Below are 25,231 nucleotides of genomic sequence, written 5' to 3'. Positions count from 1 at the left end.
AAGCAGCAGGTCTGCTTTTTGAGCAAGTGGGAAGCAGTAAGACTCAGAAGAAGGGTAGGTTGTGGCCAGAGCCTGGGAGACTCCGTGGTGGGGAATGTGGATACAATGTAGAGGGGAGCCACAGCAGGACAGGTTTTCTTCGAAGCCAGTGATGGTCTCCTACGTTGAAGGAACAGGGACATAAGACTATCCTCGCAAGCTGTAGCACTGTTTCTGTGGTAGCAGTGAGCAGGGTGGAGAGGTGATGAAAGCCTGACAGGGTGGGGGCCTGGCCGCAGGATAGGAAAGTAGATGGAGTGGAGTGGCAGCTTCAGCTGAGAACTGGATGTGAGAGGCCGGGGAGAGCCTGAGAAAACAGGCCTGGAGTCGGGTGACTCACAGAATGGATCTTCTAAATATTTTTCTGGGAAGCGATTGCAAAGTACGATTCAGTTTAGCTCAATCTATGGCTGATAACACTTCCATGGTTATTATCTTTGAGTAAGTTACATATTTTATAAAAATATCAGATGAGTGGTTAATAATAGCTACCATCACCTGGCAAATACCTACAGTGTGCCAGGTGTATTATATATGTTTTCTTAAGCCTCCTGACAAACTTCCCATTTTACAGATACAAAACCGAGGTTAAAGTAGTTAGTTTATGATTTGGCCTGCGTCACACAACTGGTTAGTGGTTGAGCTGCACTTGAATCCAGTATACTACAATGGATCAAGAAAAGATCAAATCCTGGTTATTAGAATTCATCTTTTGGGGGCGCCTGTGTGGCTCAGTCGGTTGAGCTTCCAACTTCGGCTCAGGTCATGATCTCACGGTCTGTGAGTTCGAGCCCCACATCAGGCTCTGTACTCACAGCTCAGAGCCTGGAGCCTGCTTCAGATTCTGTGTCTCCCTCTCTCTCTCTGACCCTCCCCCGTTCATGCTCTGTCTCTCTCTTTCTCAAAAATAAATAAACATGAAAAAAAAAAAAAGAATTCATCTTTTGTCCTGGTAAACTCTTCTACCTAAACCGAGTGTTTGCTTCTTTTTAACCTGTTGCACTCCTGTGAAATATTTATTTCATAACCAATGTATTCTTTTGTTAATACTCCAGTAGGGTTTCCATCGGCCAAGGAAAAAACACAGCATGATGCTGTATTAAGCCAACTCATGTTGGTCAGACCTACAAAGCAGCTTTCAACAGCAGTTAATTTTTTTCTCTAAATATGGGCATAATTTCATTGTTGTTCAGGTGATTGAAATGTCTTGGGGAGGAAAAAAAACTGCTGATGCCCCTGATGCCTCAGTGCTGACTGCTTAGGGTGGAGCAAAGGAGGGCTTGGGTGTGACCTGGGGAGTCTAAGTCAACCCTCAGCCAACCTGTCTTTCCAGATGAGGAGGTTCTAGAAGGAGTGCTTCAGTCTGGAGGCCCAGGTGCTTAGGGCACTGCCCCACCCTTTGCTTTTCTTTCTCCCTCCTGCACTTGGTGGGAAATGGTCAGGTGTGGTTCTGATGTTGAAGGCACCGCCCCACAGACCCTAAGACTCAGCGAGCCTCTCTTTGAGACAACATCCTGTAAAATGTTAGTGCCGCCTGGCAATTTACATCTTACCACCAACAGCTTGGACTGGTCGGGTCCAGAACCTGCAAGGACCTCATGGATGTGAAATCTACATTTCGTGAAAATGATGATGCTTTTGCAAATAGGTCTAAGTTCTTGCTTGGAATTACATTTTTAAAAAACATTTTATTTACTTTTGAAAGTTTATTTATTTATTTTTTTAGTAATATCTTCCCCCAACGTGGAGCTCAGACTCGGGATCCCAATGTCAAGAGTCGCATGCTTTTCCAACTGAGCCAGCGAGGTGCCCCTGCAACTAAATTTTTTACATGCAAACATAACATCCCTGACTTCATCTGGCACCTGAAAAAAATTAAAAAGGAGCTGACTTCTTGATGGATAAGCAGATAACCTGTCAATGATTTTTTTTTAGGCTTCAGAATGAATGTAAGTTTTCTCATAGGGGAATAATTTAAAATAGAAATCCTTATTGTGGTATTGAGTTTGTAAGGACCAAATATTCCTAAGTCATTTCTGCTTCATGAAGGATAAGAGGACATCTTTTTCTAAATTTTCTCATCTCTTTAGGAAATTTCTTTCACGTTGTTAAAATGTATCAGTTTCTTTGAATCCTCTCAAGGTGTTATTTTCACATCTTCTCTTTTTTTAATGTTTATTTATTTATTTTGAGAGAGACAGAGAGCAGGGGAGGGGCAGAGAGAGAGAATTTCAAGCATGCCCTGCCATGTCAGTGTAGAGCCCCACATGGGGTTCCATCCTACGAATTGTGAGATCATGACCCGAGCCGAAATCAAGAGTCAGATGCTTCACCTACTGAGCCACCCAGGTGCCCCTTTTAGGTCTTGTAATAACCTCTGAAATGCCTCATATTTACTGCCTAATCCATTTCTTCTTTTTCTTTCTTTCTTTCTTTCTTTCTTTCTTTCTTTCTTTCTTTCTTTCTTTCTTTCTTTCTTTCTTTCTTTCTTTCTTTCTTTCTTCCCACCTCACCCCGGTTTGATGCAAAACATCTTTGGGAAAAGTTCAAAATTATGCATTGAGACAGATGCAAAATGAAAAATAAAACAAATCTGAGAAGCCTAGCCTAGCAAGCAGCAGCAGTGAGGATTGAATTTCTTCTGGGCTTTGTGGGCCTTTACTGGCTCCTCTGAGTGTCTTGTCAACCCCAGGAGGTGGGTGTGTTCCTACATGTTGCAGACGCAGAAACTCCAGGCACTGGGAGTCTAAGTCATTTATTTGCTCAAAGTCCCAGGCTGTACAAGTGGAAGTAGCTGAGCAGAGAGCGGAATCTGTCTCCCCGACCTCGAAAGTGTTTATATGAAGTTAATGGTATGTGATTCGTTTGCCCCGTGATGCTCTAATCCATGGAAAACCGTGTGAAGATAATGAACATGGGAAGGATGTGGAACTTTTTTTAGAGACTGCTTCCAAAGCTTATGGGTGGGGACAAAAGGAAGGCTCAGAGGAGACCCCTTTCTAAAATTTATAGAAAAAAACTCTCTTTGTACGTTGTTGGGGTGGGAATGGGGGTAGGGGGCAGAATAGATGCGCCACCTGACTTGGCTTTGGAGATCTGGGTAATGAGAGAGTGGTAGTATCCTCAGATCAGCCTTTTTATTTACCGTCGTTTTGCTTCTCCTTTACTAAACCAAACAAATACACATTAAGTACCTTCTGTGTGCAAAACTGTGTTGTTAGGTGCGTGTGTGAGTCAAGGATGACTAAGATGTGAGACTTTGCTCGACAGGAGTAGGACGGACAGGTGTGTAAATAACTAGTGCAGAATGAGGGCAGAGGTGTGAACCTGAGAGCCTAGTGGAAGAGGCAGCAGTTTGGTCTGTAAGTTCTGAAGGACTTTGAGCTTGTTCAGTGACATTTCGACTGATACGTAGTGTGTTTATTGTGTCTTGGAGGTAGGATATTGCCCTGAAATGAAGAAGTAAAGATGTTTTCTTTTTTCAAACGTTACCTTTCCACCCTTTTTACTTAAGATCCTCTAAAGAAACTCAGAATAGTTTACGTGAAAATGCTTTGAAAATTAGAAAGAGCTGGGGCTCCTGGGTGGCTCAGTCGGTTAAGCGGCTGACTTCGGCTCAGGTCATGATCTCACCGTTCGTGGGTTCGAGCCTCACATTGGGCTCTGTGCTGACAGCTCAGGGCCTGGAGCCTGTTTCAGATTCTGTGTCTTCCTCTCTCACTCCTGCTCTCTCTCTCTCTCTCTCTCTCTCTCTCTCTCTCAAAATTAAATAAACATTAAAAAATTTGTTTAAAATTAGAAAGAGCTAAGCAAATAGGCTTTAAGATCCATATTCATGCATTACATAATGATAATTTCCAACAAATATTTATTGAGCTTTTCTAAAGCCATTATTCTGTGAACCTGAATACAAAGAGACATAAGGACCCTGTGTTGATGGACTGAACAAAAGAAAGGCAAGAGATAAAGATGGTGGTAGAGCTAGACAGAGAGGGAGAGAGAGAGAGGAAGGAAGAAAAGAAGGAATCCAATAGGAGAGAAAGTGTATACACAAAAGCAATACAGAATTAGTGGGCACGGACCACGTGTGCAATGAGCAGTACCGACTATTATAAAATGACTTTGAAAATCGGAAAGTAAATATTAAATTTTTTTCTTTTACCTTGTAAAGCTGCATGCACTCAAAATATTTGTCTTGTGTTTTTTGCTTATATTCTCGGCAACAGGCATTAAACTTAATGTCTCAATACAGCTAATGTTGAAGTCTTATTTCTAAAGAAAAGAATGTTATTTGGCAGTAGGAAAATAAAACATGAAAAGCTCTCTAATATTGTTCACATAATCATGTGGTCTGTCCTTAAAATTTGGATTAAGATCCAGAATGGGCTTTCCTTTTAGCCATTGATGAAGGGAACTTTATGTAAACAGTTAGAACCATTACTTGTTTAAACAAGTTTTAGAATGAATTTTTTTTTTAATGTTTGTTCAGGCAGGTTCTTTATAGTATGAACCACTTGCCTTTGTATGTTTGAAGATAAAACAGAATTTCTGAGAAGTTAAAAACTTTGAAGGACTAATGTTATTTTTTCAAGGACAGTAATTAATTTTAGTTTAGAAGTCAGTATTTTTGATTGATTTGACCCAAGTAAGTTTTGTCTTCTTGTGGGCTTTTTTAAAACATTTTTTTTTTACATGACATCTTTCATCTCCCATGCCACTGATGTGGAATTAAAAAATTGAACTTTGAGCTTTGTTAGTTCAATTCCCAACATGGTTTAAAATCGCTGCACCCCAACACCTATACATACCAGTATTGACAATTTTTTTTGAGGCCAGGGATTTTTAAAATCTCTATATGCTTGCTAAATACGTACTTTTACTTAAAAATTATTTCTTCATCTGTGGTAGAATTTTGCATTTTTCCAGTCACCCTGTGAACTGAAGAGGAAACTTCATTCCCTACCATTAGAAGAGACTTTTGTATTATGATCAGTAGGAGTGAGTTTGGTGGTTTCATAAAACAGTTACAGAGGAGTGAGCTAAAGAAATCTTAGATATCCTACCTAGCCTAACAGATGAGAAAACTGAGGTCCAGAAATTTCTGATGTAAAAAAAAAAGTTCTGAAATCGTGATGTGGTCAATTAAAAATATGACTTGACTTAAAAAGTTTTGAGTGGCACACAGCTGTAACAAAAAGGCACGTGCTCCCTGAGCAAGCTCTCAGGGAGCAATATTCACTCTTTTCTGATTTTTCTCCTGGCTGTCATGCTGACGGATCCTGCACAGTGTTGAGCGTCTGATGGCGGACTGACTTGATGAGTCACAGTCCATTCGCCTGCACTTTCTCCCTGATTGAAGTACAGCCATTTCTACGTGGAGTCTTCCTAGGGCCGCAGACAAGCAAATGGAACGTGAAAGTGGATTCTCTTTTCCCCAGTCACTAAACCTCAGTCAGCCTGAGCCTCCCTGCCCCTGATTTTGCTGGACCCACCCATTAGAAAAGCCTATACCTGGCTCCCTCTCTCACCTAGCTCTGTGCCCAAAGGGTGTTCCTGGCCACACTGCAGGCTGAAGTGGGATTTTTACAGATGAGAGACAAGAGGGGTAGATTTCGCTTTGAGAATCAGAGGAAGTCTTGGGGTGCATGGGTGGCTCAGTCGGTTGAGCAGTTGAGCCTCTGACTCTTGATTTCCGCTCAGGTTACCATCTCATCGTTCATGAGATCAAGCCCCGAGTCCAGCTTCACGATGAGGGTGGAGCCTGCTTGAGATTCTCTCTCTCTCCCTGTCTCTGCCCCTCCCTGTGACATGCGTACATGCGTGTGTGCGTGCGTGCTCTCTCTCTCTCTCTCAGTAAATAAACTTAAAAACAAAAAAAGGAACCAGATGAAGTCTTGAAAAGTCGTAAGTTGAAATTTGGTTAATTAGGTCATATTTTCCTATGGACATATAGCAAGATGGAAAATTCTTCATTATGTTTTTCTAACACTTAGCTTTCCCTTTTTTTTGCCCCTTAAAAAAATTCAATTTTTGTACATTTCTCTTTCCTGTACAGTGGTTAATCTATTCGCCTAATTGCCAAGCAACACATAAGGGGTTTTAGTGGATGTCTAAGGCATGCATGGTGAACATAGGCAAGTCCTTTAGTGAAGCATGAAGGTTTTTTTTCAGAATTATTAGCAACATATGGGGTTACCTGTTTTTTTGATTAAGCTCAGATCTTTGTAGGGGAAAGGAAGCAGATGACTTATCTTTATATAGATGTCAACTGCTCTCTGGAGTAAAAATGTCTTCTTTTTTTTTTTAATTTTTTTTTTAACGTTTATTTATTTTTGAGACAGAGAGAGACAGAGCATGAACGGGGGAGGGGCAGAGAGAGAGGGAGACACAGAATTGGAAGCAGGCTCCAGGCTCTGAGCCATCAGCCCAGAGCCCGATGCGGGGCTCGCACTCACGGACCGCGACATCGTGACCTGAGCTGAAGTCGGATGCTTAACCGACTGAGCCACCCAGGCGCCCCAGTAAAAATGTCTTCTAAAAGCAGGAGGGAACAAAAAACATGTAGAAAGACCATGTATTAAAAAAATTTTTTTTAAATGTTTATTTATTTTTGAGAGAGACAGAGACAGAATGTGAGTGGGGGAGGGGCAGAGAGAGAGAGAGAGAGAGAGAGGGAGCCACAGAATCTGAAGCAGGCTCCAGGCTCCGAGCTGTCAGCACAGAGCCCAATGCAGGGCTCGAACTCAGACCCGAGCTGAAGTTGGTAGCTCAACCAACTGAGCCACCCAGGTGCCCCAAAAGTCCATGTATTTTTAAGCCAACATCGAATTCCCTCACCTCCCTTTTTGCTGGATACAGTTCATTCCTATGTCATGGAACTACTCTAATAGTTGGTTTAAAAGCAGCTGGTGAGTTTTCTGTTTTGTCATCAAGTGAATTTAGTGTCATCACCTCACTCTTAAAAAGACTCGTATGTACACTTTGGTCCATTCATCCACAGCTGAGTTTGGCCTCCCTGCCTCTTTTTTTTTTTTTTTTTTTTTTTGTACATTTTTATTTTAGGATAATTTTAGATTTATAGAAAAGTTGCAGATCCACTAGAGAGTTTTCATATGCACTTCACTCAGTTTCTTCTGTCAGCCTCTGTCTTGCAGCTTAGTTTGTGATACTTTTTACAGTAGCCCATGCTATTAAATCATTTGAGGAACTCTGACTTTACATTGCACTAAGAGATAGCCCTTTCGTTTATACACCGGGGACTGGCTTGCTTTGTGGGAATCACTCTCTGGACCAGATTGCTGGAAGCAATCACGCAACATTTCAGAACAAAGGCACTCTCATCGCCTTTCAATAAAGAAAATAAATATAATTACACGGGACCTTCCTAAATTCCTTATCCATCCTCGGGTTCTAAATGAGGTTTCTGTATTTCCTAATTTTTTCCTTTGTCTCTTGAATTTCTTTTCTGTGATTCTTAAGTCCATTGGAATTTTGCACAAGTTTTGACAACTGATGCAGTCCTGTTTACATCTCAGCGATATGAGAAGTGTGCCAGGTTTCTTGTATAATTCTGAGTGGAAGAAAGAGAAGGCTGTGCTCATGGGGGGGTGAGGGGCAGGGTGTGTGGGTTTTGGTAGGTGGGCAGTTCAGGCAGCATTGTGCCTGGGCCTGCCTGGAGAAGCCGTGTCATCATCCGGGAGTGGTTCCCAGGGAGAGCTTCCTCACCCACGTACATCAGCTAGTGCTGGCTTGTTGAGAAGCCTTCCTTGGAGAGAGGGACCGAAATAGGTGGCAGAGAAAGTCAGTTGCTTCCCCAACATGAAAAGACGCAGAATCAGGTGCTGTGGGAGAAGTTTCTTGTGATCTTATCCCATCTACCCATGGGATAGCCTGTGTTTTACAAATCCCTCCTTTTTTTCAAAGTGACATTCTTTCTTTACAGCACACGCAGACACACCCACCCCCCACATGCAGGCACATATACACATAAGAGAAAGTCCAGTGCGTCCAACAGGCATCAGTTTTATCTGCAGGTGTAGACCAGTCCTGGCTGAAGCCCTGGTGGCTCTGAAGCCCTGTGAGGAACTCAGGAGGCCTTTTCCCAAACATTCAGCAATAATTTAATATGCTTTAAATCTCTTTCCACTAAGCCTTAGGAGGCTATGCTGTAGCATAATGAATGTATCTTGGCAAATTAAAAAATAATACTTTTATTCTACGTTGCTCTTTTTATGTATATCTGGAGCACATTATGGTCTCGTAATCTCTTTCTTTAAAATATAGAACATCTACAGGGGTGCCTGGGTGGCTCAGTCGGTTAAGTGTACAACTCTTGGTTTCTACTCAGGTCATGACCTCATGGTTCATGGGTCGAGCCCCATGTGGGGCTCCGCCCTGAGCGTGGAGCATGCTTGGGATTCTCTCTCTCCCTGCTTGTGCTCTCTTTCTCAAAATAAATAAATAAACTTTAAAAAAATATGGAACATCTACAACAACACCTTTTAAAAATTTTTTTTAATGTTTATTTTTGAGAGAGAGAGAGAGAGAGAGAGAGAGAGACCGAGCACAAGTGGGGGAGGAACAGAGAGAGAGGGAGACAGAATCCGAAGCAGGCTCCAGGCTCTGAGCTGTCAGTACAGAGCCCGACGTGGGGTTCGAACTCACGAACTGCAAGATAGTGACCTGAGCTGAAGTCAGACGATTCACCTGGGTGGTGCCCCGCGCCTTTTTTGTTTGTTTGTTTAAGGTTTCTGCCATGCATCTGCCAGGAAAATGTTTCATGTGAGATGTGCATTTGGGTGATTATCATTGTAGAGGAAAATATTCCGTAGGGTCATCTTGAAAGGAAAAGCAGCTTGTTTTTGCATTCAAGATGTTTAAATTTCCTGTTGCTTTCCTGACACATATTTCTTTATCAATATTTTTTGTAGAATAAACTCTTCTCACACCTCCTACTGTTTTCCTCAGCCAGACTTTACTGTGAAACTTTCCTGTTCTGGGTCTGATCCCTTGAGGTCTTCCCTTGGAGGGCCTTGCATGGATAATCCGCATTATCAGTTATTATGGGATGAAGCAGGAAAGGTGATGGATAAGCTGCTGGAAATGTGTTTTTATAACTCAAGGGAATATTTCTGGGTTGGATCTTAGACCTGGGGGTAGGGAGGAAGCTTGCTGTGAAGGACATTATTGGGCTAATTAGTAAGATTGGAAAAAGTTCTATAGATTAGAAAATAATGTTCAATTTTGAATGTCTTGATTTTGGTAACTGTACTGTGGTTATATAATTGAATGTTTATTCTTAGGAAACATGCTGAAATATTTTGGGGTAAAGAGTTTATGAATATTTTTAAATGCTTCAGACAAATGTATATAAGTTTTTTTCTTAATGTTTATTTTTAATTTTTATTAATGTTTATTTATTTGTGAGAGAGAGAGCGAGAGCGAGAGGGAGAGGGGCAGACAGAGGGAGACACAGAATCCGAAGCAGGCTCCAGGCTCCGAGCTGTCTGCACAGAGCCTGATGTGGGGCTCAAACTCATAAACTGAGAGATCATGACCTGAGCCGAAGTCAGATGCTCAAGCGACTGAGCCACCCAGGCGTCCCCAGACAAATGTGTATATATGGCAATAAATACACCTGCAGAGAGGGGAAGAGCGATAAAACAAACATGCAAAACGTTAACAATGAGGGAATCTGCACAAAAGGTCTACAGGCGTGTTTTTGTTTCATTTTTGCAGCTTTTCTGAAAGTTTGAGATTATTTGGAAATGGGGAAAAAAATAAATTTCACATCGATTTCTTTGTGTTTGCTTTGTCAGTCAAACCGGGACGATGTCCAGGCACCAGAACCAGAACACCATCCAAGAGCTTCTGCAGAACTGCTCGGATTGTTTGATGCGGGCCGAGCTGATTGTACAGCCGGTGAGCTTTCTTGTTCTTCGAGAATGCCATCCACCTCTACCTTTGTCCCCGTTAGCTTAGACTTCTTGTCCTGATCTGTGCATCCTTATTCACTGATGTCCTGCATACTTAGAGATTATCTTTTTCAAAACAGACTAGAGAGGGAGGTGTATCTTCTTCATCTATTTGTTGGTTTAACAACGGCCATCAGTTTCCAACAAATGTTTACGGATTGCCACCCTTTTGGAATTGCAACAACCTGTCATTTATTTATTATTTTGATGATTATTGTCATGCTTTCTCTTCCTAGAAATGCAACCTGACATGTTTATGTCACTGGATTGTGACGCATGCCATCAATATAATAAGTTTTTTTTTTTTTTGGTCAGGAAATATTACTGTATTGGGAGAACAATTCTATTTGAGAAAAGAAAAAGAAAGGAAGGAAGGAAGGGAGAAAAGGAAGGAAGGAAGGAAGGAAGGAAGGAAGGAAGGAAGGAAGGAAGGAAGGAAGGAAGGAAGGAAGAAAATGAGCAATGGAAAATTGAGGAAAAATGGTAACATTTATGAAAGCCTCATGTTATTTCTGAGTATTAGCTTAAGTTCTCATTGAAACAGGCTTAGCAATCATGGATTGTACTTGTAAAGTTTTAATTTTAAAACACTGTAGCTAGCATTCAGATTTGCTCTGGTTTTGCTAAAAACCAGAATGGTGGGGCTGTAGACACCTTTTCTCTGTTTCCCTTGATTTATCGTATCTCTCCAGGGAAGGAATTGAGTTTCAATCTTCCCTATGCTGACATTAATGTAGGGGTTACACCTGGAATCTGGCCCATCACAAAGCTCCCCCTGTGAAATACAAAGAGGGATTTTAACCAAGTAAATTTATGTGTTCTGTCTGGAGAATATCTTAATGTTCTAATTTCTCAATTTTAGAGATCTGTGTGGGTTCTAGTTTATTTTACCCAGTTAAAAAATGACTTCACTTTAATCAGTATAAAAGGATATTTGGGGCTCAGCAAACTAGCTTGACTCTAGTTCTGGTTGTTCCAAGTCCCTGGTTTATTTTTTTATTTTTTATTGACTTATTTTTTTAATGTTTATTTTTGAGACACAGCGTGAGTGGGGGAGGGGCAGGGAGAGGGAGACACAGAATCTGAAACAGGCTCCAGGCTCTGAGCTGTCAGCACACAACCCGATGCGGGGCTCAAACCCACGAACCTCGACATCATGACCTGAGCCAAAGTTGGACGCTAAACCGACTGAGCCTCCCATGAGCTACCCCGCCCCCCCCCCGCCAAGTCTCTGATTTAAAACACATTCTTCATCACAGAGCTGTGATTCCTTTACATAAAGCAAAATAGGAGGCTCCATGCTTCAGATTCTGTGTCTCCCTCTCTCTGTGCCCGTCCCCTGCTTGCACTCTCTCTCTCTCTCTCAAAAATAAACATTAAAAAAATTAAAAACAAAAACAAAAACGGGAGTCTTCAGTGACTTAATATTGAATACATACACACCACAGTCCTGGACACGATTTGTAGTGGCTATGGAAACGTTTTACATTGTGGTTGTAAAAATGTACCTGGCATCATATTCTCAGTGTATTTTGACTTATATGCATTGAAGTGTAATAACATCAGGAATAGGTAGCATACTTGCTTCATTTGGCTGAAGTCGAATGAAAACAGCAATTGTAAAATTCGAGGGAAAGCTCAACTATGGCCCTGAAGCAGCGGCCTCTTGCATGTGAAAAGAGGAAGCTTTCTTTTTTTAAAACAATTTTTAATTTTGAAATAATTATAGACTCATAAGAAGTTGTAAAAATGGTACAGACCACCCTGGGGTACCCCATCACCCAGCTTCCCCCAGAGGTGACATCTCACACGACTGTGATGCATCATCAGAAGTGGGAAATTGATTAGCCCCATACCATGAATTAGATAGCTTCCTTTTAAGAACTGAAAATCTGTGTTCCTAGAAGATTCAGGAAAAGCTCAGTGTGTGTGTAAAACACTTTATCCAGTAGAGTGTTCTGACCCCAGTGAAATTCCCATTGGATGGATGTTCTTTGTAAATATGAAAGATAGCATTTAACATATTGAAGCAAGGGAAAACTCAGTGTTCCGTAACTTTGCCTTTAAAGGCCTAGTAAAAATTTAAAATATAGTCCACAAATTTTGCTTCATGAATCCGCCCATATTTACCTACCTGTCCCACCAAATTAATAAGGTAATTTTCAGTTAGTCACATGCAAAATGGCATCTTCTACTATTTGTCAAGTTTACAGCAGAAGCTTTTGCTTCCGTGAACACAAGTGAAAGTCTTCCTCTCCAGCATCGTGTGTTGCCTTCATGTGGATTCTTTCCTTTAGGAACTGAAATATGGAGATGGGATACAGCTGGCTCGGAGCAGAGAATTGGATGAATGTTTTGCCCAGGCCAACGATCAGATGGAAATTACCGATAGCTTGATCAGAGAGATGCGACAGATGGGCCAGCCCTGTGATGCCTATCAGAAAAGGTATTGCCTTTATCACAGAGCACACTTACCGGCAGGCCTCATGAAGAAGAATGTCATGCACCCACTGGCACTCAGTCATGTGGCCCAGGTCTTCCCTTGAAGGAACCACAGCCATTCTGGAGGAAAGGCTGGGCACGCTTGGTGTTTGTGCAGCTACTATATACAGTAGCTGTATAGTGATTCTATTCTACTTTCCTCTTATGTGGAATCACAAAGCTGCCATGAAAAGAATTAAACAGAGGTGCCCGAAGGAGTGGGCTTGTATTGATTGAGGGGTTGAGTTTGTTATGAGATGTTACGTGTACCTCCATGTTTTAGGGGGCAGCGAAAACCTTGGGCACAGCATTTGACTTTCAAGAGTCTAATACCAAGGCAAGCCCTGTTTGATGCATACAGAACTGAGGCGCGTAGAGTTGAAAAAGCAGTTCAGAGCAGAGATGGGTGGTCTTGATTTTGCTGTCATGGTACTTGGGGCCCATGGCACGAGGCAAATTCCCAGGGTGAAACTTGGGGGGAAGCAGGGGGTGCTACCGGGTTAGGCAAAGCCAGCAACACTTTCTGTGATGTTTCAGACTCGGAGCATCATAATATTGAGGTTCTTGTATGTGATTGAGATTCAAGTCATGTGGTAAAGAAAAGAAATCTTCAGGGGCACCTGGGTGGCTCAGTTGGTTAAACTGGCTCTTGGTTTTGGCTCAGGTCACGATCTTGCACCTTCATGGGTTCAAGCCCTCCATCGGGTTCTGTGCTGGATGTGCAGAGCCTGCTTGGGATTCTCTCTCTCCCTCTCTCTCTCTGCCCCTCCCCTACTCACCCTGTCTCTTTTGCTCTCAAAATAAATAAACTTAAAAAAAAAAAGAAAAGAAAAGAATTTTTTAAATAAGACATTTGTGACCTCCGTGCTAATACAAAGGAGACTCAGAAGGGGGGACATTTGTCCAGAACATGTCTTCATAGGCTGTTTTCCTGCCACAGTGTAATTGTTTTCCTTTCCTTTCAGACTGCTTCAGCTCCAGGAGCAAATGCGAGCCCTTTATAAAGCCATTAGCGTCCCTCGAGTCCGAAGGGCCAGCTCCAAAGGTGGTGGAGGGTACACCTGTCAGAGTGGCTCCGGGTGGGATGAATTCACCAAACGCCTCACCAGCGAATGTCTGGGGTGGATGAGGCAGCAGAGGGTAAGCAACTTCCAGACGAGGTTGGTTCTGGAGTGTTCCACACCTGGGTGTCAGGTGTATAGAACATGGCAGGGTTGGCCCCAGTGGTCTGGCCACAGAGTGGTCTGGGACCTCAGTTGGCAGTAGAAACTTGCTGTTTTCCGTATTTTCCTGATATACAATTTAAATTGAATGCTTCTTTTTTGAAATAAATAAAACTTCAGCGTTTTTTTTTTTTTTTCTTCTTCTCTTCTGTGGCTTAGGGAATCAGCCTCATTGTTTTATGGTCCTAATTTATCATACAGGTAACATTTAACAGGTATAATTTAATAAGTAGATTTTGAATATCTAGCTCTTACCATTCCCAACCTGAAAATGTGTTGGAGTTCATGGGTCATTGTTCTTTCTACTTGAGCAGTGGTAAGGTGGTAAGTGACCTCATCTGTGTTACTGATAGGTACTTAAAAAAAATCTTGTAGAGGTTTATTTAAAATGTTAAATTGGAGGTGCTGGAAACAGTAAAACTGGATATTCTGGTTTGGGCTCATCGGTTGCTTACCTTATACTTTTGAAGTATCAGTTGCCTTGTGCAATCATTACGTCATGGGTGTGGGAGGGGAGTAAAATAATGGCAACCAAAGTATATGCTGAGCCTTTCCCTACAACTGCAGTTTCTACAAAGTGTTTTCCAATGCTAATTATTGTTTTGTTGTTTTATGTGGTCATTAGGCCCTTTAATGAACAGGTGGCATTAGAAATATATCATAATCATGTAGATGGGGATTTTATAATGAAAAACCTGATGCTAATAACCCACCCTTCTCTCGAGAAGGTGGATACAATAGAATGATAAGTTGTGCAGACATCGTTTGTTATCCCATGTGGTTGTGGTTGTAAGAAATACTGGTTTTGTTGTTTGTTGTTGGACCAACTGAGCAGTGGGTTCAAAGTTTCTCAACCACTTAACATTTTTTGTATATGTTTTTACCTAAGTGGCGAGGGTTACGGGTCTGTACATTCATTCATTCAATTAAGCTTTTCTCCTACTTGTTATAAAGACTATATAATACTATTATACAAGGTGGGGCTTATAGAGGAGAAAAGTCAGTTACAATCCCAGAAACATAAATAAGAGTCCTATTTGCATGTTTTCAGATTCTCTTCTCATCTTTGAACACACATTCCTTGAGCTTTTTTGTATCTATTGGCACCATACCAGAAAGGGTGTGTTCAAAATTATGTTTCGTAGTCCTGGAAATGAATGTTATTGAAGAAAACAAGACATGTACACCCAAATGCCAGATTTCTGTCCAGAACAGTGTGGGGTTAATTGCTGTGTTTGAGCTGTAATAAAATCCTGCTCAGATAGGGCTGGGGGAGGGGTGGTGCTCCAGTCCCTGTGGAATGGAGCCCTCAAAGGAAGGCTTGCTTGGCAGAACCGGTGGGGCTTGAGCTACATCATAAGTGATGTTAGGTGAGACAACCTTTGAACCAAGTTACTTGTTTGGTGTGAAAACATCCCATCGCCTAATTCCTCCTTAGTATGACAGTTATATAAAATGACAGCCCATCACCGGTCATTTTCTGTATTCATGTTGGGTGTAGCTTGGCAAGAATCCTTTGCAGCAAAGGCTCAACATTTTTAAGTTTGGAAAATGGCATCGTCCCGTGGGCTCACTTTTCTGTCATGGTGGGGGAGTGTTGTTTTAATAGGTGCCATTGATGAGCAATGCAGTTCAGATCAGCTGGCCCCCATGGTTTGAAAGGAACTAGAAGTAGTTTTATCACTTACTGAGGGTTTGCTCTGGGATTCTCTCGGGGCCCTTTTCCTCTTATCCCTCTTCCCCCAAGCACAGCCTGCATTCTTTCTCACTCCCAGGAGACTGGGCCACAGGCCCAGCTAGCTGATAAGGGAGCAGCAGTGTCCCCAGCCACATGATCAGTAAGCAGTCACACATCTCCTGTGCCAGGTTTTTCTTGTTTCCCAGATTTGTGTCTCTGCTGATGGGCTGCTCAGATACTATACACCTGGCTGGTAATGAGGGGCGTGCACAGGAGCCTGGTCATCCTATTAACTTCCTAGTGCACTCACCTGTTTCTGCTCGAAAGCCGAAAAGAGCAATGGAGAGAAAGGTCAAAGTCCCTGGTAACTTTCAGCAATCTGACTGAAATGGCTCCCCTTTCTGAAGGCTTGCCAAGTGTATTAGAACATGGATGTGGCTTAGAACAATGTGTGTTATGTTCTTGCTGCAATACCAGACTGGGATGTTTGCCCTTGGCGTGTGTAAGAGATGACACAGGTGATTTGAAAATTTACATGAGCTCGTGCAAAAGAAACGTGAGATAATAGACCTGCCTCAGTATGAAACTTGTGGAATAGTACGCTTGTTTCTTATTATGTGGCATTCTTAAATTTGAAGTAGTGGGGACTCAAATTAGAAAGTCAGGTTTAATTCTTAAAGAGCTAACATGAGACTTTGAGTATGTGCTATAGTAACTTCTCTTTGAAGTGGGCCATAGGGAGTTTTGCATCCTGAAAGGTAATGGTAAATGCCAAGTTTAAAGAGTCAACAATTAACATGAATCGCAATAATTTAAAGAAATGAACAGTGAAAAATACTTTGAGGTCAGCCGTTTAGCTTGGGAAGTAGTACATGACTGACCTTAATGAGCTATTTCTGATGCACATTTTAAAATGAATATAGGGGCACCTGGGTGGCTCAGTCAGTTGAGGACCCGACTCAATTTCAGCTCAAGTCATGATATCACCGTTCGTGAGATCGGGTCCCGTGTCAGGCTTCACTTCACTTCACTTCAATGACAACGCAGTGCCTTCTTGGGATTCTGTCTTTCCCTCTCTTTCTGCCCCTTCCTGCACCTCAAAACGAATAAATATTAAAAAAAATAAAATGACTGAATATAGGAACTTCTATCAGTATTTTCTAATATATCATACACATACTATACAGATACATGCCACTTGCATGTGCACAGGTAGATATTTTTTTCGTTAGAGGACATAATCTAGCTTTCAAGGGTCTCCTTCCTGCATCATCTCTCCTCAGCCGTGTTGAGCTGGGGTTGAACAAGTTGTGGGAAGTATTGGGCAAGCCCTGTTTGCTATTCAGGAATTCCAAGCCTTTACAGTTTTTGGCAGGGGGGGGTGGTTCAAGAACATTGAATATTTACATCTTCATGTTTATCTGAATGGAAGCTATGGCTGTCCCTTGATACTCTGACCCCTGTTGCTGGGGCTAAGGTGAATCTAATGGAAGGGATTGGAAATGAAGGGCACACTCTTTCCCTTGGCAGGCGGAGATGGATATGGTGGCCTGGGGCGTGGACCTGGCCTCCGTGGAGCAGCACATCAACAGCCACAGGAGCATCCACAACGCCATTGGGGACTATCGCTGGCAGCTGGACAAAATTAAGGCTGACCTGGTACTTTGAGATGTTTTCAGTTTTAGAATCTTAGAAAAGTATATGGAGGGATTGTGGAATTTCTTGATCCTGGGCGTTTTTGTCTGAAACATTAGCCTAAGATTTCTTCCATAACAGACTGGAAATTTCTAAAAATCCCATTTCATAAATGGGGAAGCAGGCTCAAATAGACCTGCTAGAGACTGTGTTAATACTCGAGGGAGAGGTAAACAGAAGGCGAAAGGTGGACACACATGCATTTGGGCACAGTTTGTAGAATAGGGTATTTGAGGGTGGTAGGGTTTTTTGTTTGTTTGTTTTTAGAAAGCAGAGCATCTCTTAAATAGAGAGCTACAATTATAAAATTTGTGTGCTTGGAAAATCCTTTCCTATGTGGTAATTCAATGGATTTCTAATAAGGGAAATCGTGTCTCTTCCTGACACTTTTCCTTTGTCAAAGGGCTGACTTGCATCTGGCTCAAGAAATACAGGATGAAATAATCACTCGATTTTAAGTACTTGGATCCCCCTGACCAGATCTCCTGCTTTTAAACCTCTCACTTTTTTACTTAGACCAGAGATACTCATCCTCACTTCTGCCTTTTTTCCTCCCTTACTTTTGTCTACCTGAATATCTCACCAAATTTCTCCCTTTTTTCTCTAAGGTCTAGAGAGTCCTAAGTTGTCTTGTGAAACTTAACAAATGAATTAACATGTGAGTCTTTAAGTGATCAACCTTTTGTGGTGATAGCAACAAAAGCACAGTAAGGGGGCGCCTGGGTGGCTCAGTTGGTTGAGTGTCTGACTCTTGATTTTGGCTCGTGATCTCATGGTTTATGAGTTCAAGCCCTGCATCAGGCTCTGCATGGAGCATGGAGCCTTCTTGGGATTCTCTCTCTCTCTCTCTCTCTCTCTCTCTCTCTCTCTCTCTCTGTCTCTCCTCTGCTTATTCTTTCTCTCTCTCTGTGTTTCTCTCTCTCAAAAAAAAAAAAAAAAAAAAAAAAAAAACCAGTGAGGGAAAAGGTCCCTATGAGTAAAAGGGATTTTTACTGAGAGATTTTCTGAGATTTTTCTAGAGCAAATACTTCTTTCTACTGAGGAATCTGAAGTCAATATCTGACAAAAAGGAGGTTTAGAAGGGCTGCTCTTTTTGTACAAACCCACGAGGGGAATTAACTACTTGCTCGCTGTTTGTCTTTTTCTAGCGGGAGAAATCTGCCATCTACCAGTTGGAGGAGGAGTATGAAAACCTGCTGGTAAGCAGACTTATTTCTGACATCTCTGCATTCAGTTCAGTTCAGTTCCATAAAAGTGGAGAACAGCCTGGGCGTTAGCACCTAATAACCCAGGAAGTACCCGGAAGTAATAGTTAGGGGCTTGTAGATGCTAACTGCATTTCCACTGCTGGGGTTCCTTCAGAAGTGAAGTTAGGAGACTTTTTCTCTGAAGACAGTATTCACTGATATTCTGTTTATTTGCAAGTTGAGGGTCACGTATATAACACAGATTAAATACTTGGTGTTAAATAAAGCTTTTCCATTGGTCAATTGCAGCCTTTTTATGAAGTATAAACAAAAATAAGACTTGTTTTCCCTAGATAGAGAGTGATTAGACCGTCATCACCATTTTATGACAAACGTGAAATCAGTTCACTTGACTGGTAAGAAGAGCGGTTGCCATTTTTTTCACCTACTTGTGACACCCTGGCTTCACGTCCTCAATATTTTCTTGTTGGCAGTGATCCTTTTAAAATAATGTGGCTAGTGGGACACAATGTAGGACACAATTGTCCTATTAGATCCGGGGCATGACTGATGGCACCTTGAAATTTTGGGGTGCGGCAGAGGGCAGGAAAAACTTGGCTTATCTTTCTAAGCATCCGTTTTTCCCTTTGTAGTCTAAAACTAATTCTCAAAACCAAACATCAGTGTCTGAATCAAGACCCTTTTGGGTTAGGCTATTCCACTGAATCTAAAATTGCTCCCTTGTTGATCATAAGTTTGGATGGATTTTTTTTTTTACATCCTAGGTGGTCAGGGAAGATTTTACCGATTCATGTGATTTATTTATTTTTTTATTTTTTAATTAATGTTTACTTTTGAGAGAGTGAGAGAGACAGAGCATGAGTGGGGGAGGGGCAGAGAGGGAGGGAGACACAGAATCTGAAGCAGGCTCCAGGCTCCGAGCTGTCAGCACAGAGCCTGACACGGGGCTCAAACTCATGAACCGTGAGATCGTGACCTGAGCTGAAGGCAGACGCTTAACTGACTGAGCCACCCAGGCGCCCCTGTATTTGTCTATTAAAAAAAAAAAAATTTTTTTAAATGAAAGGGACCACACAGATTTATCTATGGAAACTGCAGAGGACACCAGTAAGGTGTATACTGTTATCCTAATGCTGCTTTTGAACTTGCCTTGCAGAAAGCGTCCTTTGAGAGGATGGATCACCTGCGACAGCTGCAGAACATCATCCAGGCCACGTCCCGAGAGATCATGTGGATCAATGACTGTGAGGAGGAGGAACTGCTCTATGACTGGAGCGACCGGAACACCAACATCGCCCAGAAGCAGGAGGCCTTCTCTGTAAGCTTGCCCCTCGGAGTTGTAGATGCGAGGCTCTTGCCTGACAGGGCCCTGACATGGGGACAAAGGTCTCAATAATTTAATCAGCTATGTGGAATTTGCCTCAGTTGAAATGGTCATGACAAGCCATTCCTTTCTGGAAACTTCTCAGTGACTCTAGAGGGGCAATGCATTGCTTACCATCCTGGAAGACAGTAGATAAGAGTCAGAGTTATGCATTTGGATATCCCAAAGTGTGTGTAGCCCAGTAGGATGGTGGATTCAAACCTAGGATTAGGAAATCTCACCATTAGTTGTTGCTGTCCCTTTGCCTGTGTGGATTGGGACAAGACATGTCTCCAGTGTGACATCTGCCATGTACTAGATGATCTCAAACATCCTTTCTGGTCTTTATTTATTTATTTATTTTTATATTTTTTAAATTTTTTTTTTAACGTTTTATTCATTTTTGAGACAGAGAGAGACAGAGCATGAACGGGGGAGGGGCAGAGAGAGAGGGAGACACAGAATCGGAAACAGGCTCCAGGCTCTGAGCCGTCAGCCCAGAGCCTGACGCGGGGCTCGAACTCACGGACCGCGAGATCGTGACCTGAGCCGAAGTCGGCCGCCCAACCGACTGAGCCACCCAGGCGCCCCCCTTTCTGGTCTTTAAAATGCTATGATTCTTGAGGACACCATAATTCGACTGTTTGACATTGTTCATTTCCAGAATGCAGTTTTGTATTCTAATTTTCCCTAAAACCAGTAGAAGTGATGGCCGGCTAATGGTGACTTTGCTCTGATGGATTTGTTTTTCTTTCGTTTACAGATACGCATGAGCCAACTGGAAGTTAAGGAAAAAGAGCTCAATAAGCTTAAACAAGAAAGTGACCAACTTGTCCTCAATCAGCATCCAGCTTCAGACAAAATTGAGGTAGGCTTCAAGAGATGTTTTCAATAGAGAGTAAAGGGGAACTTTTTATAAAGTAATACCATACAGATTGAATGGTTCGTATGTATCATAAAGCCATGACAAGTTTATTTTACATATTTTGGGATCAAAACCCTAGACTCGGGGCTGACAAGCTTTTCTGGAAAGGACCAAATAATTAATATTTTAGGCTTGCAGGCCATTTGGTTTCTGTTGAGATTACTTAACGCAAACATTGTTGTGTGAAAGTAACCATAACAACATGTAAGTGAATGAACATGACTGTGTTCCAACAAAACTTTATTTATAAATACACGCAGTGGGTCCAGTGTAGCCTTTGGGCCGCTGAGCTCTGCCCTAGGCTGCCATCTGTGGGCTGTGCTAAAGGCCAACATTAGCTGGTAGCAGCACTGTAATGGCCATACTGGTTGTTAGAAACTGGTTTTCATACCAGTTGATAAACCCCTCAAGCCCTCTGCATGGGTTCCTTGGACTTCCTCATTATCCAGAAGCTGTATAGGAACAGGGTGCAGTGGAAGGACCCTGCCCCAGTGCCACCCAGTGTCTGTTCTGATTCTGATTGGTCAGAAACTATGCCATTTGAGTGAATATTTTGGCTAATCTCCTAATGGTATCTATTTGCTAAAACTGTTTTTAATTTCTACCATACCAAGAGTTCCCTATTGGGAAATTTTTTTTTTTTTTAATTTATTTTGAGAGAGCGAGACTGTGCATGTGCACAAGTGGGGGAGGGACAGAGAGCGAGAATTCCAAGCAGGCTCTGCGCTATCAGTACAGACCTCACAATCTGTGAGATCATGACCTGAGTCGAAACCAAGAATCAGACAGTTAACCATCTGAGTTCCCCAGGCACCCCCTGCATTGGGAAGTTTCTGTTTTCAATTTTTAGAAAAATGTTTGCTTGATTTGGTATTAGATAAAACATATTTTGTAGCTTTCATTCAGGCTCACATGTCAATCAAAGAATGGATGTCCTTATCATTGAGTGGCAATGTGACAGCTGATGGTTTCTTGTTTCAGGCATATATGGATACTCTTCAGACACAGTGGAGCTGGATTCTCCAGATCACTAAGTGCATTGATGTTCATCTCAAAGAAAATGCTGCCTACTTCCAGGTTTTTATGCTTAGTAGTAATTTAATTGTCGTATAGGTCTTAATACCTTATCTTCTTTTTTTCTAATTTTTTTTGATGTTTTATTTATTTTTGAGAGAGAGAGAGAGAGAGACCGAGTATGAGTGGGGGAGGGGCAGAGAGAGAGGGAGACATAGAATCTGAAGCAGGCTTCAGGCTCTGAGCTGTCAGCACAGAGCCCGACCCCAGGCTTGAACTTGTGAACTACGAGCTCATGACCTGAGCTGAAGTCGGATTCTTAGCCAACCGAGCCACCTGGGTGCCCCAGAATACTTTATCTTTCGAATGTGCTCCTAGAAGCACTGAATACAGTCTTCAAAATATTTTACAAATCCTATTTATTGGCTTTTTGTGTCAAGGAGCACAGATTGGCAACTTGATCATGAGTCACTCAGATGTCTCTGGCTGTCACGTAGGTTAATATACCTTCTGCTGTAACCTTTTCCTTTAGCCACCTATTAAATAGGCTCCGGGAAGGTACTCCTTGAAATGGAAATAGTAGTTGCCTACTGAGTTCCTTTTCCTTAACATGTGATCACTCTCATCTTTAATAGTTTTTTGAAGAAGCCCAGTCAACTGAAGCCTACTTGAAGGGCCTTCAGGACTCCATCAGGAAGAAGTACCCCTGTGACAAGAACATGCCCCTGCAGCGCCTGCTGGAACAGATCAAGGAGCTGGAGGTATCGTCGCAAAACAAAGACAGAATACTGATTACTTACCAAGAAAATTCCTTTGGAAAGCATACTTCAAATTCTATTGGCAAAGTCTTTTCACACAATGATATTCTTTCCTGCCCACTTCATTCATGGCTCTGTAGCTGCTGAAGTGGTTTGTTATGAAAGGTTCCTATCGTCCCTGCAGATAGATAAACCTGCAGCCTTTTGTAGCTGAGGCAACTGTAGCAATACCTAATTTGTGACATCGTAGCAGCTATATTAATGTCATTTGCAGGTCTTACCTGAAATGCACTGAGCATCTATGCTAAAGTACAATCTTATTTCCAATTGCAGAAAGAACGAGAGAAAATCCTGGAATACAAGCGTCAGGTCCAGAACTTGGTAAACAAGTCCAAGAAGATTGTGCAGCTGAAACCACGCAACCCAGACTACAGAAGCAACAAACCCATTATTCTCAGGGCTCTCTGTGACTACAAACAAGACCAGGTGTGCATTCACTTATTCAGAATGAATCACATGTTTTCCCTTTCTTTGCTTAGAGATTTTTGACATCTAGGGAGTAGAGTTTAATCCACGTATCAGTGGGCAGCCAAGTCAATGCCTTGCTTTCATACACAGAGCCAACAAATTGTTGCACTGCAGCAGCTTTACTCTGACTCTTATCATAGCTCTTGATAATTAGGACAGTGGTGATTATTTTTTAAATGTTTATTTATCTATTTTGAGAGAGACAGAGAGAGGCAAGTGGAAGGCAGAGAGGCAAGTGGTGGCAGAGAGAAAGAGGGAGTGGGAGAATCCCAGGCAGGCTCTGAGGTTACAACAGAGCTCTACGTGAGGCTCTGTCTCATGACCCTGGGATCATGACCTGAGCCGAAATCAAGAGTTGGATGCCCAACCGACTGAGCCATCCAGGTGCCCAGGGCAACAGTTATTTTTAAACTTTTCATTTTAAGTATTAATACTTCTCTTCTTCTAATATGCAGAACTTCATCTGTGATTACCCTTTAAATCTTTTTTTTTAAAGTTGATTTATTTTGAGAGACAGTGCATGAGAGTGGGGGAAGGGACAGAGAGGGAGAGGGAGAGAGAGAGAGAGAGGGAGAGAGGGAATCCCAAGCAGGCTCTGCCCTGTCAGCACAGGGTAGGGCTGGAACCCATGAACTGTGAGATCATGACGTGAGCTGAAGTCAGATGCTTAACCCACTGAGCCACCCCATGCCCCACCCTTTAAATCTTAAATTTTAAAATCTTAAAATTTCTGTAAAGAACTTTAAGTTTCTGACATGAAAGAAAGCGGGAATGTGAGCATTATGCTGCGTTTGAAGTGAATGTGGTTACAGACATTATGAATTGATTGAGCATATTAATCCTGCAGGCTCTGTGGTAAATACAAGCATTTATATGGAAAGAGGACTTGTTTTTACTAATTACTTATGTGATTTTCACAGCTTTTTTTCTTTTTTTTTTCTAATTTTTTTTAATGTTTATTTTTGAGAGAGAGAGAGGCAGAGCAGGAGCAGGGGAGGGGCAGAGAGAGGGAGACACAGAGTCAAAAGACATAGAGCCTGACTCAGGGCTCAAACTCATGAGCCATAAGATCATGACCTGAGCTGAAGTCGGATGCTTAACTGACTGAGCCACCCAGGCGCCCCCGCACAACTTTGTTTTCCTGTAAAAATTATGGAGGATTTAAGAAATATATGACCAGCTGTTTAGATACATGTTATAAAACGGTGGAGTTTATTCTAACAGGTGGAAATGTTTTAAGAACTTGCATGGTAAGGGGCACTTGGGTGGCTCAGTCAAGTAAGTGACTGACTTCGGCTCAGGTCATGATCTCACAGTTTGTGAGTTCCGGCCTCACGTCGGGCTCTGTGCTGACAGCTCGGAGACTGGAGTCTGCTTTGGATTCTGTGTCTCCCTCTCTTTCTGCCTCTCCCCTAATCTCACTCTGTCTCTTTCTCTCGCACTCTTAAAAATACATAAACATTAAAAAAAAAGAGAGAGAACTTGCATGGAGAGAAGCAAGTTGAAATAGAGGTATGAAATACATAAATATCAAGCTTATTACATTTCACTAGTTAAGATAGTTGTCCTATTTGAAGTGTACCCATTTCAAGAAGCTATGCAGTTGATTTAGAAAGCGAGCTATTCAGGGGGCTGGATGGCTCAGTCAGTGAAGCATCTGACTCTCGATTTCGGCTCAGGTCATGATCTCACAGTTCGTGAGATGAAGACCCATGTGGGGCTCTGTACTGACAGCACAGAGCCTGCTTGGGATTCTCTCTTTCCCTCTTTCTCTGCCCCTTCCCTGTTCACGCCTGTGCACTCTCTCCTCCTCTCTCTCAAAATAAATAAATTAAGGGGCGCCTGGGTGGCTTAGTCGGTTAGGCGTCTGACTTCGGCTCAGGTCACGATCTCGCGGTATGTGAGTTCGAGCCCCGCGTCGGGCTCTGTGCTGATGGCTCAGAGCCTGGAGCCTGTTTCAGATTCTGTGTCTCCCTCTCTCTCTCTGACCCTCCCCCATTCATGCTCTGTCTCTCTCTGTCTCAAAAGTAAATAAATGTTAAAAAAAAAATTAAAAAAAAATAAATAAATTAACTTAAAAAAAAGTAAGCTATTTAGATGTTATAGTTAATTTAGAAAGTTATTTTCTGGGAAAGAATTTCAGAATTTCCTTTTTTTTATTTCTAACTTTTAAGAGCAAGTGAATGAGACAGGTAACTCCCACATACCCAAATCTAATATATAAAATATGAACTCACAAAAATAGAAAAGCCACGGGGGGAATTTTTGCTTTACAAAAGGATTTCTCACTTTACTGATGGATTCCCCAGGCTGTCGTTGGAAAGTTACTTTACCTAATTCATTTT

At 42.1% G+C, this 25,231-nt stretch overlaps 1 protein-coding gene across 2 annotated transcripts in view; it reads left to right on the top strand.

The window, feature by feature from the left end:
* LOC122489259 (desmoplakin) overlaps positions 1-25,231 on the top strand; it is a 48,736-nt gene that overhangs the window by 4,696 nt on the left and 18,809 nt on the right. For both annotated transcript variants that reach the window (XM_043590862.1, XM_043590863.1), the window contains exons 2-11: positions 9,858-9,960; positions 12,311-12,459; positions 13,460-13,634; positions 16,926-17,054; positions 18,239-18,289; positions 19,455-19,616; positions 20,425-20,529; positions 21,568-21,663; positions 22,236-22,361; positions 22,692-22,844. In XM_043590862.1, coding sequence (XP_043446797.1) covers positions 9,858-9,960; positions 12,311-12,459; positions 13,460-13,634; positions 16,926-17,054; positions 18,239-18,289; positions 19,455-19,616; positions 20,425-20,529; positions 21,568-21,663; positions 22,236-22,361; positions 22,692-22,844 — 1,249 coding nt within the window. The remainder of the gene's footprint in view (positions 1-9,857; positions 9,961-12,310; positions 12,460-13,459; positions 13,635-16,925; positions 17,055-18,238; positions 18,290-19,454; positions 19,617-20,424; positions 20,530-21,567; positions 21,664-22,235; positions 22,362-22,691; positions 22,845-25,231) is intronic.

Source organism: Prionailurus bengalensis, chromosome B2 (genome assembly GCF_016509475.1).
Source record: "Prionailurus bengalensis isolate Pbe53 chromosome B2, Fcat_Pben_1.1_paternal_pri, whole genome shotgun sequence".
NCBI lineage: Eukaryota > Metazoa > Chordata > Mammalia > Carnivora > Felidae > Prionailurus > Prionailurus bengalensis.
The sequence above is the reverse complement of the archived record's forward strand: the minus strand, read 5'-3'. Positions and strand labels throughout refer to the sequence as shown.